This window comes from Hemibagrus wyckioides, linkage group LG29, assembly GCF_019097595.1.
Source record: "Hemibagrus wyckioides isolate EC202008001 linkage group LG29, SWU_Hwy_1.0, whole genome shotgun sequence".
Lineage (NCBI taxonomy): Eukaryota > Metazoa > Chordata > Actinopteri > Siluriformes > Bagridae > Hemibagrus > Hemibagrus wyckioides.
The window spans coordinates 17,517,563-17,538,388 of NC_080738.1; the positions used below are offsets into that span (position 1 = coordinate 17,517,563).

At 39.4% G+C, this 20,826-nt stretch overlaps 2 protein-coding genes across 2 annotated transcripts; one reads left to right on the forward strand and one right to left on the reverse strand.

Annotated features, from left to right (window-relative positions):
• Nucleotides 1-529: 529 nt before the first annotated feature.
• LOC131349391 (5-hydroxytryptamine receptor 4) lies at nt 530-1,639 on the forward strand. The gene has a single exon (XM_058385030.1). The coding sequence runs from the start codon at nt 530-532 to the stop codon at nt 1,601-1,603; it is 1,074 nt and encodes a 357-aa protein (XP_058241013.1). The 3' UTR covers nt 1,604-1,639.
• A 2,784-nt stretch (nt 1,640-4,423) lies between these two features.
• adra1d (adrenoceptor alpha 1D) lies at nt 4,424-17,682 on the reverse strand. Its single transcript, XM_058384137.1, has 2 exons — nt 16,384-17,682; nt 4,424-6,593 (listed from the first exon to the last, which is right to left on the reverse strand). Exons 1-2 carry the CDS (start codon nt 17,315-17,317, stop codon nt 6,040-6,042), a joined length of 1,488 nt encoding a protein of 495 aa, XP_058240120.1. The 5' UTR covers nt 17,318-17,682; the 3' UTR covers nt 4,424-6,039.
• Between the last annotated feature and the right edge of the window lie 3,144 nt (nt 17,683-20,826).

A 20,826-nucleotide genomic window follows, 5' to 3' on the forward strand; every position in this document is an offset into this window, starting at 1 on the left:
TACACTTGTTGATCATTTCCCCTTTGGAATAATCCAGATGGTTTCGCTTGAGCTGTTTGCAGAAACTCCATTCAGTCCTTCAGAAAGAGGTTAAATTAAGAGTTTTTTTTCTGTTGGTTTTGGCTTATCACCAGCATGAAAGGCATTGCGCTGCAAGAATACCAGAGTGGCTGAGTGACATTTGTTTGGTTGTTTTGAGCCTGCCATAATCGGATATTGCACAGATCCCTCATTTTTTGGAGGCTTGTGTCACCCTGTGTAAACTTCCAAATGCCTGCTCTCTTTCACGGAATAGATTATTGCCAAGATTAGTAGCAAATAAATCAAGAATCAAGAGTGGCATAGCCTAAAATGAACCGGGCAAACTAGAAGAAAATGCAGTCCAGCATAGTCAAAGGGGACAGTGAGTGCTGTGGACTTGAGGGACTTGGCAATGAGCTGAATTGGCCAACAATGCTAAAATGATGCTAACTCACAGCTAATGTGTATTGTTTCTCTTTTCTCTCAATTCTAGATTTCACCTAAAGCCATGGCGAACAGCTCAGAGTGGATGGAAGGCGGTAATGAGTCACTTGTTGGTGATTTGGAAACATGTGCCAAAGCAAGGAACCCAAGTCTACGAGTAGCTCTGTACAGCTTCATAATCATTGGAATTTTCTGTACAGTGGTTGGAAACTTTCTAGTGGTGCTGGCTATTGCTTATTTCAAACAGCTCCGCTCTCACACAAACTCCTTTGTCATGTCTCTGGCAGTAGCTGACTTCCTGGTGGGCTTGGTGGTCATGCCTTACAGCATGGTGCGAACCGTCGAAGGCTGCTGGAACTTTGGGAAAACATTCTGTCAGCTACATTCCAGCCTGGATGTTATGCTCTGCACTGCGTCCATCTTTCACTTGAGTTGCATCGCGTTTGACCGATACTATGCCGTCTGTAACCCGCTGGTCTATTCCTTCAAGATGTCTCGGAGTCGTGTGGTTCTACTAATTGTTATATGCTGGGCTGTTCCACTGCTCATCTCCTTCGGCCCCATCCTCCTGGGGTTACACACTCTTGGTGTAGATGTACCCTTACCTGAGAATGTATGCATCCTTCTCGTAAACCGTGTCTATGCTATCATAGCTTCACTAGTGGCATTTTACCTTCCCATGGCCACAATGCTAGTTGCTTATTGGAAGATTTACAAAGCAGCTAAACGACAAGCCATGCAGATAAGTGCTTTAGAAGCTCAGATGGCAACTGGTGCAGGCAAGAGTTCTAGCAAGAAGCAGAAGCACCGTAACTACTTGAGGAGGGAAAGGAAGGCGGCAAAAACCCTTGGCATCATCATAGGTGTCTTCCTCCTCTTTTGGTTGCCATTCTTCACTGTGAACATTGTGGACCCTTTTATTGAGTACCGAACAACCAGTGTGATATGGGATGTCTTCCTCTGGTTGGGGTATGTGAACTCCTCCCTGAATCCATTTCTCTATGGATTCTTCAACAGGTCCTTCCGTAGGGCTTTCCTCATGATCTTAGGCTGCAGGATATGTCTGCCTGGATCAGCCCCAAGTATGGACCTCTCTCATACGAAAAAGGACACAACTGAGCGCACAGAGAAACAATAAAACACAGGGTTCCACCTAGAAGTTCTGCAGTTAGATGAGTTCGGCAGATTCTGTCACATATAGTGAGCAGGTGAAGGATAAATACTTCATTCAAGAACCCCATAGTGAGGGGCAGCTAGGATTTGAACTCACTACCTCACCACTGAGCTGCAATGCTACTGACCAGTCATGGACCAACTGGTCAGATCAAGCTTAAGAAAGAATCATGCTTATGTTGAGTATCCATGCACCCAAAACTACGATTGGATTATTTCGATCATGTATAGATTAATGCTTGGGCTGAAATATTGTGCTGAAGTGAAACAATGAAAATCTTACTTTTATCCTTTTACCCTGTGAAAGAATCTAACTAGTCAAATAAAAGCTAACCAGCCAGCTAGCTATGTGCTAAGAATACCTAGGATGTGAAAGTTCAACCATACCTCAATGTTGATGGACAGCTGACTCCATGTAGTAGCTATATGTCAATAGCATGTCATAGCTCATAGTGTATTAGAAGCAGGAAGTAAGGGGGTGTTTTTTAATCATGTCTTTTTTTTATTATAATTTCATTTAATAGTCAACATTTTTGATTAAAAAAAATGTTTATACAAGAAAATATTATATATTTTTTCTCCTTTATATATTACATTATAGATTTTTACTTGAACCCTTCCTGTTTTTATTATCTGTTTACTGAGGAAATCCCTTTAATTACTTTTTTAATTCTTTTTTTAGTTAAGTACCATACTTTCGGACAAATTGTTTTTGGACCAGAGCTTATTTATTTATTTATTTATTTATTTATTTATTTATTTATTTATTATTCACCTCTTCACTTTTTCTTTCTTTCTTTCTTTCTTTCTTTCTTTCTTAATTTATTTATTTATTTGTTTATTTATTTAATTCACTTCTTTCTTTCTTTCTTTCTTTCTTTCTTTCTTTCTTTCTTTCTTTCTTATTTATATCAGATAACACACTTTTTTGCTGCAGTTCCTGAGCAAACTCTTAAGTAACTCCACCCCTACAGTTTATTATTTAGGATGCATTAAGATGTAAAAATAAATCTATGTACTAATTCTGTAAGTAAAAAATGATAAATAAATCAGTGTGGATTAACAATAAATAAGCAATTACTCTTTTATTTTGGTTTGTTTCAGGATAATCCTGCTGAACCTGAATCTCTCCTGTGTGCCTCAGCAGTTTAATCCTCTCGCACAGCCGGCTGCTGTTATTACTTGATTATGAATAAGTGATTACACGCAGCAGTCAGTGTCACACGCAGCCTCGAAAAAATGCACAAAGGGAGAAAAAAGAAAAGACTGCAAAAATAGAAATGTGGAATATGGCCGTGTTTGCATTATATAATTAGTCTGGAGTTTGACGTACCGGACAGAGGACTGGCACCGGAGAGTCTACCCTGAGAGAGGATGGAGAGAAAGAGGGAGATGGAAAAAGATGAAGAGAGATGAAGAAAGTGATAGAGAGAGAGAGAGAGACAGAGAGATGAAGAGAGTGATAGAGAGTGAGTAAAAGAGCAAGTGGGATAGGGAGAGAGAGAGAGCGAGAGAGATGGAGGGACAGAGAGACATGTGGAGAGTGATAGCAAGCGAGAAAGAGAGCAAGAAGGATGGGAGAGAGAGAGAGAGAGAGAGAGAGAGAGAGAGACAGAGAGAGAGAGAGACCGCAAGAGAGCAAGAGGGATGGGGAGGGAGAAAGATGGAAAGAGATAAAGGAAGAGATAGAGAGTGATAGTGAGAGAGAAAGAACGAGAGATGTAGAGAGAGAGATAGAGATGTAGTGAGATGAAGGGAGAAATAAAGATAGTGATAGAGAGTGAGAAAGAGAGCAAGAGGGATGGGGAGAGAGTGAGTAAGAGAGAGAGAGAGAGAGAGAGAGAGAGAGATGTAAAGAGATGAAGGGAGAGATAAAGATAGTGATAGAGAGTGAGAAAGAGAGCAAGAGGGATGGGGGAGAGAGAGTGAGTAACAGAGAGAGACAGAGATACAGAGATAGAAAGAAATAAAGAAAGTGAGTGTGTGTGTGTGTGAGAGAGAGAGAGATGAAGAGAGTGAGTGTGTGTGTGTGTGAGAGAGAGAGAGAGAGAGAGAGAGACAGTGTGTGTGTGTGAGAGAGAGAGAGAGAGAGAGAGAGAGAGAAAGAGAGAGTCAGTTCTGTGTAAAATGCTGAGATGTTTTCGCAGCTATTGGAAGTGCAATGTTCTCGCCCCCATTCTTGCTATTACAGCATGCCATGTTCTCAGTTTCCAAAGAATCCACAACAGGAAGTCTTTATGATGATTTGCTCCATCAGGCGTTCCGTTCCTTTTCTCCTAGCTTGAGCTAATTCGCAGAACTCCGTGCTGCTAGGACATAAGGTGATGACATCTCTGTGAGCATCAGGGAACACTTTGCCTGATTATTTGCTTCCTTCAGCATTTTCCTCGGCTAAACCCCAACACCTCGACCTGATCCCGGGTCAGTCTCCGGGTCAGTGTCAATCACATGCGTCATAATAAACCTAAAGAAACTGTCTTAAACACTTATGAGATGTTTGTTCACAAGATTCTTGTGGTCACTTTGTTAAGGTTAAGAGCTAACCGAACTAGTATCGTCACGTAAGATAAAACATCGGGCTTGGATTAAATGACAACATCGCCACAGTTCATTTTGATCTCAGTGTACGTCTGGTATGTCACATGTGTCATCGCTTGGCATGGATGGATGCATCCTGATCCCAGATCTTGACTTGGTCTAAAAGCCTGTGGTTCAGAGGCACCAGAAGGAAAGTCTGAGGCGAAGTGAGCAATCAAACACACACAAACGTTTTATATCTATCCGATTTATTTGTAGTGTTACATCAGACACGGATGACCATCACATTTGCAAATACAAATGAATTCAGAGCAGTCTTTAGTCGCTCGGTTCCTTCCGTTTCAAACCAGATCGACATGAAAAAGTCCAAAATCCGTGTGTAGACCTCGTGCCTTTTTAGTGTTCCATTTTAAATAATAATCTGTTTCGGTTAAACCTTAAGCACTCTACATATGTAAACGCAACACAGTACGTCTTGGCATGTCAGTACATAAATATCGAGCGGTACCACGGGTTTCCCGGTTCCTCGGATGTCTCACAGTTGTAGGTAGCTCCCTGTGTTTAGGTCTTCAGGGTTTCAGAGGATAGCTCCGAACTCCGGCGTGAAGGACGAGCTCATTAGTGGTGTTCAGATCGTGACCGTCTTTTAAAGTCACCCCAAACTTTTGAAGGGTTTCAAATTTACACAGCAGTGCTTTCTGTGGAGCTGAAAATCTTTGACTTTTTATTCTGGTTGCTAATAGATATAGTTCTAGTGGTTCAAGCCCATTCTCATGCATGAGCTTTGTATATGTGCGTTTACCTAGCAACACGGAATAAACCCGTTTTCATCCCTACATCGTCCGAATTAACACTCTGCATCAATATTTACTTTGCTAGCTAGTTTATTCAAATTGATACCAGATAAGCTAGCAATTAGCGGCTTCACCTGAGATCCCTGCAGCATGAAAGATGCTTCTCTGAGTATCACTGCTTAAGTTTTATAAAAGGAGGAACCCTAATTCAGAACTTCTTCAAAAACAAAAAACAAAAGAAAGAATTTCTCAGGAGGGAAACAATTCCACTGGGTTTTGCGGCTGTTGAAGAAATGATGCAAATGTATGCAAATTTCTCCTTGCGGAAGGAGTCTCCAGTGCTTCATAACAGTCCGAGGTAAAACTGCAACTTTAAAGCATTTGACTGAATTTTTTGCAGTTTTTCAATAACATTCAGGTTATTTTTGACTTCAGGAGAGAGAAAAATTAAATTAAAGAGTTCAATTAAAATGAACAAAAACTGTAACTGCTGGAATCGTCTCATGTCACTTATAATTGATTAATTTCCTATAACTGCATGAGAGACTATTTTAAATATTTCTATAAGCTCAGGTTTTTGATCAGGATTCCCTGAATTTAATATTAATTTCTTGATATTTTAGAAGAGGGTGAAAGTATTGGCACCCCTGTTTTTTTTGGTGTGGGGGAAAAACAAGAAAGTTAGCAGGATAGCATTAACGGATTACTTTATCATTGGATATAGCTAAAGTTTTGGGTGACTTTAAAGGATTGTATTGAAAGGCCACATGGATTTACAGAGTGCACTGTTTCTGTTTCTCTGCCACCTGATGGCACTTTGTTGTCTGGAGTAAAGCAGTAGTTTTACTTTACATGGAACATCACAAACATTTGCACCTTCTGAAAGTCAAACGCTTAAATTACGCCTGCGAAAATAAACGGCTGTTCTCTTCTCCCGAAGATTTAAAAACAAATACGTTTCCTTGTCTTGATCTTGAGTTGTGTTTTCTTAGAAGAGTGTGCTTTTGTCAAGCTGCCCGTTTCGTTTCTGTCTGTGAGCAACTCGTCAGCAGACGAGAATGAATCTGTTTTAGATATCTGTCTCCTTCAAGCCGTAACATTCTGTCAGATCGTATATCTGATATCCGCCTGGCTCGCTGCACTCGCTGTAGATCCCCATGGCCACCGTATCGATCTCAGTCCTATCCAACGACGGCATCGAACTCTTCCCTGCACCGCTCTTGATCTTGTTCGACAAGTTGTTCATTTTCTCCTTTAGATGGAAGGAAGACTTCTGCAGGGGAGGGAAGAAGCTCCAGCTTTTCAGGTTCAGGGAGCGGCTTTTGCTCCGACATGAAAAAATTGAGCTGCTGCAAGAATCATGGAGGGAGAAGCCGGGCTGATAATCACCCCGTGAGTCTCTGGTCGGGGCTCTGAGGGCCGTACGCCATCGCTGGTCGTAGAAGCGGCGTAAGCTGCGACGTCGGCGATGACACTGACAGCGAAGCAGGCGAGTGAAGGCGCGCTGGAATTCTTTACTGGAGCAGGGGTAGATGACCGGGTTGATGCAGCTGTTGAAGTAACCCAGCCAGAAGATGACTTTAAACACCATGTCTGAGGGTTTCAGAGCAGGGAAGAAGGATCCTGGGGGTAGAGAGAGAGAGAGAGAGAGAGAGAGAGAGAGAGAGAGAGATCGTTTAGTTTTTTCATGAAATTATTTAGAGCTCAGTTTCCCAGTTCAATGACAAATTTGCTGCCACTGGATTTGCTTCACCAATCAGGCACAACATTATGACCACCTGCCTAATATTGCATTGGTCCCCCTTTTGCTGCCAAAACAGCCCTGTCCCATCAAAGGCAGGGACTCCACTAGAATCCGGCACCAAAATGTTAGCAGCAGATCCTTTAAGATCTATCAATGTGGAGGCCCCACCTTGCAACTTACAGGACTTAAAGGACCTTTAGGACCTAAAGGATACTTTTGATAGATACTGACCACCGCAGACCGGGAACACCCCACAAGAGCTGCAGTTTTGGGGATCCTCTGATCCAGTGGTCTAGCCATCACAATTTGGCCCTTCGTCAAACTCAAAGCTCAAATCCTTACACTTGTCCATTTTTCCTGCTTCTAACACATAATATATCCCACCCACTAACAGGTGCCATGATGAGGAGATAACCAGTGTGATTCACTTCACCTGTCACTGCTCAGAATGTAATACCTGATCGGTGTATTTAGCCACATGTTGCCAGAAATGGAAATGGGCAATGGACCTGTTTACATGGCTGGTTAATAATAGAATATCAGTCAAACTGGAAGGACAAACTGGGGCTCGATAGTTGGCTCGGTTTCTCTGGTTTGACGAGTTGAACTGTCAAGGATCTGAGAGTCTGTGATTTTCTGGTGAGAGACACCTGATCTGATTAATATAAGATATTTTGCGCAATATTACATTTTCATTCTTTTTGACGGTGTTTGTCCATTACACTGATAAGATCTGACCGAGCCTCATAGAAATAAAATATGATGAAAGGATGCTCATTTGATTTGGATCTGCTTCAAGTTTGTAGATGCACATCCTCTACGCTTTCACTTGGGATCTTTCATTCTCACCCGTTCCTTTCATGCTTCATCTCCATTCAAAAACACACACACACACACACACAGTGCACTTTGGCTAGCTGCCTTATCACCAGCTGGCCTTGTGCCCTGTATGTAGGGAGTAAGGGAGCTGCCATGTCACACTATCACATAAAACAGTTGTCAGATCTGCCAGCCTTCGGACGCCATGCAGCCATTCGGAGTATACAAGAGGTCAGGGTCGCTCTCTATCAGTGGCCATGTTTATAAATGCCCCAGCAGGGCTGTTATTAAAATCACACCGCTTCCGTCTTATCTCTTTGATCACGGGGCAACAGCGAAAGCTTTAATGAAGGTGTAATTTCCGTCTTCCTTCAAAGCTCTCAGCTAGTCTCAGAATGATGATCGTCTAAAAAAAAACGACACAGAAGGTTTTCTACTGTACGAATTAACAAAACTTTTGGCACCTTATCAAAGCTTCCAGTTGTATGATTTTTGGTTGCTAGGCAACACAAGTCATCAGGTTCTCCTGGACCAGGGTTGGGAATCTGGCATGCATGGTACATGAAGGTGGTCAAGCAGGACAGCATGTAAGTAGAACAAGATATGTGCAGACGAAGTAAAGAAGCTGCACAAAGGTTTCACTGCAATGTGATGCTGTACATTGTGACCTCTTTAACCAATCAGACGAAAGCTTCCTCAGTGTTGGAGATGGAACAGTGCGTCTTTGCTCAGAGTAGCGATCATGCATTTGCTTCACTGAGAATTAAAGTGAACCAACCCCATCTCTGGTGAGTTCGGCTTGAGTTACAAAGATTACGACCTCATCTCGAGTCCCATAAATCAACATCCGTCACCTCGGCAGACACATGAACAAAAGGTTGTGTTTTCTTATTAGGAGTATGTTCGCACAGTCACATTCCTCAACGCTCATTTTCATCTCTTTCTTCTGATTTTATACTCCCAAGCTACAAGTGATAGAAGGTTCTGTCAGATTATATATCAGCGCTACGTGATAAGGTGCCGCGAGGAGAATGGAAAAATGAGCCGTGAAACATGAAACTTAGAAACATGAAAATATTCAACTATGACAACACTGTGGAGTTCGGACAGAGTTTCAGATCTTCTCCAGTCCTTTAGGGATACTTATGGGAAAATTGAACACCACCAATTCCACTGTATGGAATTTTTTTTAAAGGTGTCAAAACTTTAATCTAGTTGGCAATGTAATAAATAAATAAATAAAATTGAAAATAATGTTTAAAAAAAATCTATAGAGAATAGAAAACTTTTTGAAAGCTTAAAAAATTCTAGTGTGAATAGAAAACATTTTGCAAACAATTGTAAAAATGCTTAATTGACAGGAAAAATGTTTGAAAATGACAGAAACAGTGATGCAAACAGCTCTAAAAAATATACAAAATCCTATAAAAATGCTCATATGCACAAAAAAAGTTTTTGAAAATGATGTAAAACTGCTGAGTATAGAAATAAGAAAATCTAGCATGGATGACAAATTTAACTAAATGAAATTCTAAATATTGAAAAAAGGCAAATAAATTTCTAATTCATTAATTTCTAACCTTTTTTTCACAAATTTCAGGCTTGAAAATGATTTATTTGCAAATTACAAATGACAAATTAGTAAAATATCTAAAAATATACTTATATTTGATCTTATATTTGTCTTCTATTTGTTATAGAAATATTACCCACATGATTCCCATGATATTTCCCCTTGCTAAGATATTTTATAACTCTGAGGTACACTGTATAATAAAAGAGTTTGTTTGGATACGGAGAAGTAAATATGAAAGAATAATAGGGTTTAAAGCTGCTGTGCTCCTTCCATTTGTTCCACTACAGAAACATGGCCACGTTACATTTCACATGTATTTTTAGAATCTTTTAAAATGCAGACAAATAGCCTTAAGTTAAGTTTGGGCCTTGGCCTGATTTAATTATTTCCCTTGGCATGATATTTTTTATAAATTCTCCTTCACAGTGGGGGTGTTCTCTGTGGTATGGGAAAATAAAAACACATTACTCACAAAATACAGTTATGAGACTGTAATAAAATACCAGCATGGCATCGCAGGCCCTGTTTGACTGGACACTATGTTTTGGCCCGTAGCTGCTGGACTATTCCACTCATTAAGTAGAGACCGGAATATTAACAGACGGTTGAAACATAACATCAGCTGATGATTCAGGACAAATACAGAACACAACATATTGTTTTAAGTCTCAGCGATCCACAAATATCTGATTACTTATAATCAGGTCGATGTTGTTCTTACAATCTGGCGTCCAAAATACACACGTGAATTGGCTGCTTACCAAAAGCTACATGCTGGTCACCAGAAGATCTTTTCTTTCAATGTAAAGTGGGCGGAGCTATATATATATTTGTGGATAAAGCTTACATCTACACATCTTTTACACTGAGATTTGCACAGGACTCATAAACACGCAGTTTTTGCACATTACCTCATTATGTCTTGTACCTTCACATTCTTGTTTTTTGCACATTTAAATCTCTGTATTTAGTATTTTTCAATATATTTTTTTTAAATCTCTGTATTTAGTATTTTTTGTTATTTTTTTTTAAATCTCTGTATTTAGTATTTTTTTGTTATTTTTTTTAAATCTCTGTATTTAGTATTTTTTTGTAAGTTTTTTTTTTAATCTCTGTATATAGTATTTTTTGTTATATTTTTAAATCTCTGTATTTAGTATTTTTTGTTATATTTTTTAAATCTCTGTATTTAGTATTTTTTTTTTGTTTTTTTTAAATCTCTGTATTTAGTATTTTGTTATATTTTTTTAAATCTCTGTATTTAGTATTTTGTTATTTTTTTTAAATCTCTGTATTTAGTATTTTTTTTTTGTTTTTTTTTAAATCTCTGTATTTAGTATTTTGTTATTTTTTTTAAATCTCTGTATTTAGTATTTTTTTTTTGTTTTTTTTTAAATCTCTGTATTTAGTATTTTGTTATATTTTTTTAAATCTCTGTATTTAGTATTTTATGTTATTTTTTTTAAATCTCTGTATTTAGTATTTTATGTTATATTTTTTTAAATCTCTGTATTCAGTATTTTTTTGTTATTTTTTTTTAAATCTCTATTTAGTATTTTTTGTTATATTTTTAAATATCTGTATTAGTGTTTTTTTGTATTTATTTTATTATAGGTTATTTGATATATTTTTTTTGGTATATTTTGTTATTTGTTATTTTTTTTGTTATATTTTTTGAACGCTTAAATTTGGGTATTTAGTATTTTTTGTTATATTCCTATCTTATTTTTTATTTATTACCTTATTACCTGTGCTTGTGGATACTGCTAGAAGTTGTACATTTCCCACTGGGATGAATAAGGTATCTATCTATCTATCTATCTATCTATCTATCTATCTATCTATCTATCTATCTATCTATCTATCTATCTATCTATCTATCTATCTATCTTTAATCAAACCTTTACATCTGTAAATGGTGAAACAAGTGAAAACAGATTCGCAAGTAACAGCTGGCTAAGTAGATGAAAATTGAATCTAGCAAACTGAAAACTTTTGACAAAAATATATTTCCTAATGAACGAATGCAAGCAGACCTTACCGAGCAAAATATGACCAAAAGCTAGAGTGAAAGCTAATCGAGCGAGTGACAACAAATTACTAATCTAAAAAGTGAGTGAAACAGAAACCAGTGGGTGAAAGCTAACATAACAACTAAAAGAAAACTAGTGAGCAAATACAACCAAAGGTTTGTCTATTCAGTGCAAGCTAAGCTAGCAAATTGGTAACTAGTGTAAAATGTAATCTATTAGCAAGTGAAAGCAAGCTTAGTGAGATGACAGAAAGCTAGCTAAGCTAACAAATAAAAGAAAACTATTGCTACTAGCTAACATAATGAGTAGGTTTTCCAGAACAGGTTAAATGAAATGAAAGCTAGTCTTGCAAGCAGTAAGCCTCTCAATCAGGAATGCTCATTTGAATAATAGGCCACACCCACCTGCTTGAGTTATTAGCATTTATAGCATTAGTATTTATAGATTTTTATATTCTCCTTGAAAAATGTACATTTTTACAGTTATTTATTAAAAGAATATGTTTTATAGCCAAAAAAAAGTTCATTTTTATTTGCAGTCTGTTCTTTTTTTTAAAATAGTTACTCAATGTTTTTTCGCAGAGGAACTGCACTTAAAAATGTTCCTCAGGGCTTATTGGCTTCCTGAAGGGGCTTTAATTGAAAGCTCACTAAAAGGAAAACACTCTTGTCCCTGAAGCACCCTTTAGGCTTTTAGAGTTTGAGAGCAGCAGCATGGAGCTTCACTTTAAATCTGTGAAACATCTCGATCATTTCACCAGTAGGTTTCTGTATCCTTTGGTAAGTCTTGGGGAAAATACATATTTGAGGTCTCATTTTTTTTTGTGGGTTTGGGGGATGTGGAAGGATAGAGGTTTAATTTTCAAAACATTGCAAAACACCAAGGACCTTAATGCAGCTCCAGAAAATAATCTCAACACCTTTGAAAATGTTCACCTGCTCTTGCAGACACTCTTCACCAATCCCACCAAATCTTATAGATAATCTTGTCCAGTGCCACATGCCCACACATTCACTAATCCCAGCCAATCCACCAATCCCACCCACTTCTCTACACTCTTTCACTTATCCCACTCACTCCTGCTCACACTTTCACTAATCCCACCCACTCCTCACTTTTTCACTAATCACACCCACTCCTGCTCACACTTTCACTAATCCCACCCACTTCTCACTTTTTCACCAATCACACCCACTCCTGCTCGTACGTTCACTAATCCCACCCACTCCTGCTCACACCTTTACCAATCCCAGCCACTCCTGTACACTCTTTCACTAATCCCACTCACTCATGCTCACATTTTCACTAATCCCACCCACTCCTCACTTTTTCACTAATCCCACCCACTCCTGTCCACTCTTTCACCAATCCCACCCACTCCTGCTCACTTTTTCGCTAATGCCACCCACTCCTGTACACTCTTTCACTAATCCCACCTACTCCTGTTCACACTTTCATTCATCCCACCCACTTTCACCAGTCCCGAGCATAAAAAAGGAGCAATCCCACTTGGTCTTGTAAAACACACTTCCCCACACTTCACACTGTCCTATCCAAAAGACTCTCTTGACCAGTCCTATCCTGTCCAACACATTTACAGTATTTATTGTAATGCCATTATCCAGAGTGACTTACAACTGTAAGTTAAGGGCCTTGCTCAGGGGCCCAGCAGTGACAGCTTGGTGTTCCTGGAATTTGAACTCATGACCTTCCAATCAGTTATCCAACACTTTAACCACTGAAGTACCACTTCCCAATCCTAAAAGACACTTCACACTTTACAACTACTCCTGTCAGACTTGTCCTGTCCAAAATTCACTCTTGACCAGTTCTGTCCTCTCCAAAAGACTCTATTAACTAATCCCAACTACTCCCCAAAAAATTCATGCCCACTCTCACAGACACTCTTCATCTCACTGACCATCTGTGAAACCTTTCCATTGGTTCCTGTGGCATCTTATGTCCTTGTGCTCACCTTTACCTCAAGGGGATTAGTGACATCTTTCAGATCCAATCTAACTCTAAACAATGGTTTCTTAAAAAAAAAAGGTTCTACTGAAGAAGTCTTTTATTAGAAGACAGAAATACATACCTTCTTTTGTAAAATTCTCAGACAAAAGCAAGTAATCGGCTTATTTTGGCCTCCACACGTCTTTCTTTGCCTCCAGCTGTTGCATGTGTGTGTGTGTGTGTGTGTGTTTCTCTTGACTGACCTCTCTTCAACTCTGCATGATTGCAGCAAAATACAAAGCAGGTCAGATGGGAATAGTTGGCATATTTATTGGCAAAGCTCAGCCTAATATCCATCAGCAACATGCTAACCTCTGGCAGTGGAAAAGGTTTAGCTAGCATGGTCTCCGGTCTGCATTAATGTGGAATTTCTACCACACTGTTTGCTCAGACCTCACCCTCAGATGCTATCAGATTGGGCCTGCAAGGAACAAGAGTCAAATACTAGGAGGCATGGGCATAATTATGGTCATGCATGTGTGTGCATGTGGGAAATGCTCCAATGGCCAGCGAAGAGCGGCATAATTCAGTTAAAATGGATTCAGAAGAATTCACAGGACTTTGCTAATCTTGTTAGAGCTTTGCTAAAATTCAAAAAATACACAATATTAGCCCATTACTGTTAATCAACACCGTTTCCTTTGGACCATTGAGGGATATTTTTACCAGATTTCATTTTAGCCGAGTTCTTTTTTCGTTCAATAATATCCATTCTGAGCAGAGTTTAATTATAGAAAGTGTGGCTAATTGTGTGAATGGCAGCTTGCCTTTTGTTCCTTCACCCTTTAAATGATTTCCATTTCTAATGCATGAAATCCTTTAGCCCTGATTAATTAACGGTAACCCCATGCAGAATTCACTCAGGGATGAGATAAGGGATGGAGGGATAAATCATGGCCAGGCGTACCTTACTGTAATTAGCACTGATTGTGACACTGTTCGTTATGCAACACGGAGAAAGCCTTGGCCCAGAAAATCCTTCTCCGTGCTTTTCATAAATCCGAGAATTTACGGATCGGTTCTCTGGGTTACTGTCGACTGTTTCGACTCGCCTATTTATTTTGGTATGCACAATGAAGCTGTCAATCAATTATCAGAACACATGGGGATACAAAATAGAAAGCTGTAACAAATAGACCTGCAGAGAGAATGTACGCTCACGTGAGAACCCGCTAAAATGTTTGACAAGTTTGAAAGATCGAAAGCAGATCTGAGTTCTTTTACAAATCCTCAGCATTCAGGTCCAAAACCTTACACTCATTAACATAAAACCTTCATCATGGTGTTTTGGGGTTCATCCTTTTTTCTAAAAGGGTTCTACATGAAAGGGAACCCTGCGTTGTCGGGTTCTACATATAACTTTCCCTCACTGTGACAAGTCACTTGTTTCACCAATGAACTAGAGAAGAATCTGTTATCTATCTATCTATCTATCTATCTATCTATCTATCTATCTATCTATCTATCTATCTATCTATCTATCTATCTAAGTCTACAGCTTAATGCATGACCTACCAATAGATCTCAAGGGTTCTACAGAGAGTTAGCATTCTCAGTTACCTAAAAGAAAATGTTCCATCATTGTGATAAGATTTTTAACACCAAAAACTTACATAAACATGTTCCTCTGTGGGTTCCTTGGAATGTTAAGGGTTCTTTGCCTCTAAGGAGAACATATTTTTTTTGACGATTAGAATCCCCTGCATATGCTTGCAGTACAAACTCAGCATTATTGATCTTCTTAATACCAAGAACCATATTATCTAGAACCTGTCTTTAAAATGTAGCTGAATTGTCATGGTTCTTGGTAAGCTCTAAAGGATTCTTATGGGTTCGTCTCTCAAACAAAGCTTAAAAAATGATTCAGCAAAGCAGTACAAATGAAGAATTTTAAACTACCTCAGGTATTCAACATGGAACATGCAACAAGGAAACACTGTTGTCAGGTTCTATGTAGAACCTTCATGGATAAGGGAAGGATAGGATAAGTGCACTTAGAACATTAGTGAAAGAGGGGAATAAATTTGTGGTTACATGAAATAAATGAATCGTGTGAGAAATAAAAATGAAACGAAACTCTGTGCATGAAGTGAAGAACTATGTGATGATTCAAGTGAGAAGTTCATGCGACTTTCCTGAAATTCAACCTTGATCTCTCTTATTTATTTAGACTTAAAAACAGGACCATTTTGTTCCCTGAGGAACATCCAGTGTGGAAGCTGAGTGGTGCATCAGCAGCCCTTAAGCTGTAATTAAGTGATGTTCAGGAACATCCAGCCTTCATGATGTAAAACTGGAACACATCACAAAAATCTTTCCTGTTTTTGTACATTGCTATTAAAATATTTCTGTGCGAAGAATTTACATGCAGGAACTTAGTGTATGCGCGTGCTTTACGTATGTATTTATAGGTATTTAACAGGCCTATAGGTATGCGCGTGCGCAGCGCCTTAACCAAAGTACTTTTCTGTGCGTGTCTCAGTTTTTAATGGTCTCAGTTTTTAATGGTCCTACAAAATCTGAAGTGTTTAATTAAGGCTTATGGGGCTTAAATGAAGTGTAACGAGTGGTCTTCATCTGTTTATTCAACACTGGAGATTTTGCACAGTATGGGTTTGCACAGGACGCGTTCACGGGCTTTTAATAAACAGCTTGAGCGGAAAATGCATGCGTGCACGTGCAAAAAAAAAGGCTCACGCATGAGTGTGAAGGTGATTATCTGTGATACTTTTTAAAATGCAAAAATTAATAATAAAAAAAAGAATAACAAGATCAATTCTAGTGCGCAATTTTCACGATAGAAAATAAAAACTATTCTGAAGGCTGTGCAGGTCATTATATAGGTTCTAAAAAAATAGAGTAAAATATGTAAATATATGCATATAAAAACATGAAAAAATAATTATTAAAAAAAAATCAGTGTTTAGGTGTAAAAAGAAAAAAAGAAAAACGTCTCTGCTGATGCATGAGTGTGCACTTTATTAGCTTTTCTCGAAAAGATAAAACTTAATAAAAAGATTAGATCCAAGAAATTAAAAACAAGTCAAAATAAATGCACCCCTCCCCCCCAGTCACAATTGTGAAGCAAAACCAGTTCATTTACATTTTAATATAAAATATAGATCGTTTATTTTATAAACGCAAATGAATTCAACAATGCTTCTGTAATTGTTTCCCCTTTTTTCACGCGCGAAACTGCACACAATTAATCGACACAAAATCATCACCTACCAAGAGGCAAGACGAAGAAAAACGGCAGCCAGCACACAATGAACATCCCGACCACGATGGCCAGAGTTTTGGCCGCTTTCTTCTCTCTGGAGAACTTCATGAGGCGCACGGAGAGCGAGCTGCGCAGCGGATGGTTCTTGCTTTTCGAGCTCGCGCCGACGTCCTCGGGTGAGCTCCGGCAGTGGATCCGCAGCACCACCTCCATGGATTTGTTCCTTTCTCGCTTCACTCCTGCTTCCAGGCTCTTGGTGGTCCTCCGGGCCACGACATACACCCGAAAGTACATGACGAGGATGACCATGAGCGGGAGGTAGAAGGAGAAGAGCGAGGAGAACAGCGCGTAACCGGGCTCCTCGGTGATGCTGCAGATGCTCTCATCCGACGGCGGAGGTTCCTTCCACCCTAAAAGCGGCCCCACCGAGATGACCACCGAGGAGACCCAGACAAGCACCAGGATGACCCCGGCTTTGCGCTCGGTCATGATCGCGGGGTATTTGAGGCAGTATTTGACTCCTATGTATCGGTCTACGGAGATGATGCACAGGCTGAGGATAGACGCGGTGCAGCACAGCACGTCCACAGCAGCCCAGATGTTGCAAAACACGCGTCCGAACACCCAACATCCAAACACCTCCAGAGACGCGGAGAAGGGCAACACCACGACGCTGAGGAGCAAATCCGCGATGGCTAAATTGACTATAAAGAAATTGGTCACCGTCTGCAAGTGTTTGTTGCATAAAACGGACAGGATGACCAAAATGTTCCCGACGATCGCAGCCAGGATGAAGACAGCCAGGAAGATTCCCACCGCCACGACCTGCGCGTCCAGCACGGTGCCGGCGCACGAAGCGTTTCCGCTGATGTTGCTGGAGATCTCGGAATAAGACAAATTGAGCGCGTCATGACTCTGGTTCAGATTAGATTTCGAAGTCATTTTGAAACTCCATAAAGAAAAGTTTACACGCGTGTTCCACTGGCAGCGAGTCTCATTTTAAAGCGCAGCACACTTTCCTTTTCCAGAACTGAGACGGAATCGCGCATCCATCCATCCCTCCTTCCATCCATTTCGTACCCTCGTTCACTCGAGTAGTCACTTTCTGCGATTTAACCGTTTCAGCGATTTGAAATACATCCCCAAATCTTCTCCCAGGTCCAAATTCACAAGCTGAGACTAATTCACGCATGAAGTCATCTGAGGTAGAGGGCTGTGTTGCGCCAGACGCACTGTCAGGTTTGTCACTGGTCTTAGTGGTTCGCCTTCAGCGCACTTCTCCACACTGGACGCGCCGTAACCCTGTGAACAGGTTCTCCTCCCAAATTAGTGACGCGCCTGACCAATCATGCAGTTCATCACAACACCGGCAGAGGGACCGGAGCGCAGCAGAACCGCTGATACAGTGAGGCCAAGTGTTTTCAGGGGAAAGAAGCTAATGTATGCTCAAAAAGCTCGCTAGAAGTCGTCATGAAAGTCGTAATTCCTATACTGCTTCCATCATCATGATCTTTTTCATAGGAAAACTAGGAGAACTTGTATCTTGAGGAAGGAAGACGCTTAGAATAGAATGGATTTTAAATACTTTATTAATTTACAGGCTTACAAAATTATATGTGATTAAGTGATCAGGGGTTTTGATTTTTGAGAACAGTGGTGATCAGTGATTGTTTTTTGGGGGGAACAGTGGTGATCAGTGATTGTTTTTTTGGGGGAACAGTGGTGATCAGTGATTGTTTTTGGGGGGAACAGTGGTGATCAGTGATTGTTTTTGGGGGGAACAGTGGTGATCAGTGATTGTTTTTGGGGGGAACAGTGGTGATCAGTGATTGGTTGTTGGTAACATTGGTGATCTGTGATTAGCTGCAGGAAACAGTGGGGCTTAGTGATTCATTTTTGGAAACAATGTTGATCATTGTTTGTTTGGGAACAGAGATGATCAGTGATTAGTTGATGAGAACAGTGGTGATCAGTGATTGGCTGTATGGAATGGGTGTGATTAGTGATTGGTCATTGGGAACAGTGTTGATCAGTCATTGATTTTTTGGGGAAAGTGATGATTAGTGATTAGTTGCTAGGAACAGTAGTGACTAGTGATTATTTGTTTGGATCAGTGGTGATAAGTGATTGGTTGTTGGGATCAGTGGTGATAAGTATAGTGATAAGTAGTCGCATGAAATGCTATAACCACCTTTAAATAATATGCTTCATTGTTCATTGGTTGGTGTGAAAGAACTGAGTGTCTCTGTGAATGACTTTAATTTATTTGTAAATGCCTCAGTTATATGACATGAACACAATGTGTCGACTTTGTGACTCTTCAGTTTTACTGCATGCATCCTGCCTTATAATAACATGTTAAGTAACATGGTGATCTGCTGGGTCTGTTTATGATGACGCAGTGCAGCTGCTGCCCCGGGTTCAATACACAAAGCTAAAAACCTAAAGGGACGGCTCTTTATGATACCCCGGGGGCTGTAGATGAGGGGTTAACAACTCTGGACAGGACAGATCTGAGAAAACAGCACTGCTGAGCATCATAAAAAAGATAACAGAACATTAGGCGAATGGCAGATTTGCAAATTACTGTAAACAAAAATTGGCCGAATTACTGCTAGCTGGACGTTTCTTTGTTTTGTACTCTTCACAGCTGCATGAAGTGAAGAACTATGTGCAATTTCAATGGTACTTTTGATTATCCCTTTGGGGAAGGTTTCTGTGAGGAAATCTACAACAAACTCTGATCTCTATCAGAAATGGTTTCAAGTACCAAGCTGGTTTAGCTGAAGGTTGTTTCAAGGTTGTACATAGGTTTTCAAAGGTTCCAACAAAATAATTATCAATAATTTGGAGTTAGATAATCTAGTGAGAACATATAAAATTAATAAAAAAGGTTCAGTGTATAATTAAGGGCCTTGCCTTCAAATGAGGTTCTACTTGGAACCTTTTCTGACAGGAAATATTTGAATATTCAATCAAATCTTCAGCAAAAGGTTTTCCTTTCTGAAAGTGTTACCATTTTTTAAAAGAAAAGAACTAAATTATGCAAAAATCCTTCGAGGAACCGTTGAAGAACCGTTAGCCAATAATAATAATCCTGTAGGGTTTAAAAAACTTTTTCAAGGTACACGTTGAAGTTTTATGATAAGTGTTGTTCAAGTAGAAATGATTGTGTGAAGCATCGAAACATCATGGAGAAGTCTTCAAGAACATGTTTGTCTCCTCAGAAAGAGTTTTCAATCAGTTTTTTTGGAAGCTAAGAAGATTAAGTATCCAATAAACCCTTAAGGAACCTACAAGGAATGTTTATTTCTAAGTAATGAAGTGCATAAGTGCTGAAGAACCGGTTGAATCCCTCAGAGATCCTTCAGATGGAGAACCGAAGAACTCTTACAGATTATGTAATGTTTTTGTTCTGAGAGCTAATTGCATGAAAGTAAAGAAATGAAGCTCTCTGTAGCTGCAGATGTATTTAATGCTGGCCTTCGAGTTTCGTGAGCATGAGCTCGTGGACGTTAGAAGATTTTACGTTATTGATTGTTGGGATTTTTCTTGTCAGGTTGAAACCTCAGATTAGATCTGATGAGAGCCAAAAAGAAACAGAGGCTGAAAACACTTCACTTAAGGCTCTCTTGACCCCCGTGCTGCAACACGCACTAAATTAGCCCTGCAGCTAACTGGCATCTGCAGGCATCCATTTGCAAATGAGATGAAAATCAGCAGGAACTCAGCAGGAGCCAAGTTCCTTTAACAAGCTTCTCGGAATCCCTGCTCAGTACCACAGGAAACCCCATCTTTACCTTCCTTTCTTTATCTCATAGACAACCTGCTGTAGCCTCGGTGAACCACATGTTCCCTGCTTTTATTATTAGCTCTGTTATTCCTCCATCTCTTTTTTATTCTGCAGGGTCGATTTTGTGTAAAATATTCAGACTGTGATTGATAGATCTTCTAGAATGACAGCTGTCTAGGAAATTACAGGTTTATATTTATGCTCGCTTATTGTTTCCATAGTAACCATGCTTATCCACAGGGACAAAAACAGGAGAAATAACTGTATCTAATCACTGATGTGGGGATTCTTTTAGCGATGAAAGGAAAGGAGTCTCCAGTGTTACTGTTTTGTTACGGTCAGAGGTAAAGCTGGAACTTTCAGAGAGAGAGAGAGAGAGGGAGAGAGAGAGAGAGAGAGAGAGAGAGAGAAAGAAAGCAAGAGAGAGCGAGAGAGAGAGAGAGAGAGAGGTAGGACAAATTTGCAGGAATTTGTTTTATGTTTGTTCCATGTCTTGAAAGTAACTATAAATGGATAAAAACCTTCCATAAGACGTAATAAACATCAGTCTAAAGATTGTATGACATATTTATATCTTATATAAAGTACTTCTTTATCAATCAATAAATAAATAAATAAATAAATAAATAAATCAATCAATCAATCAATCATAAATAAA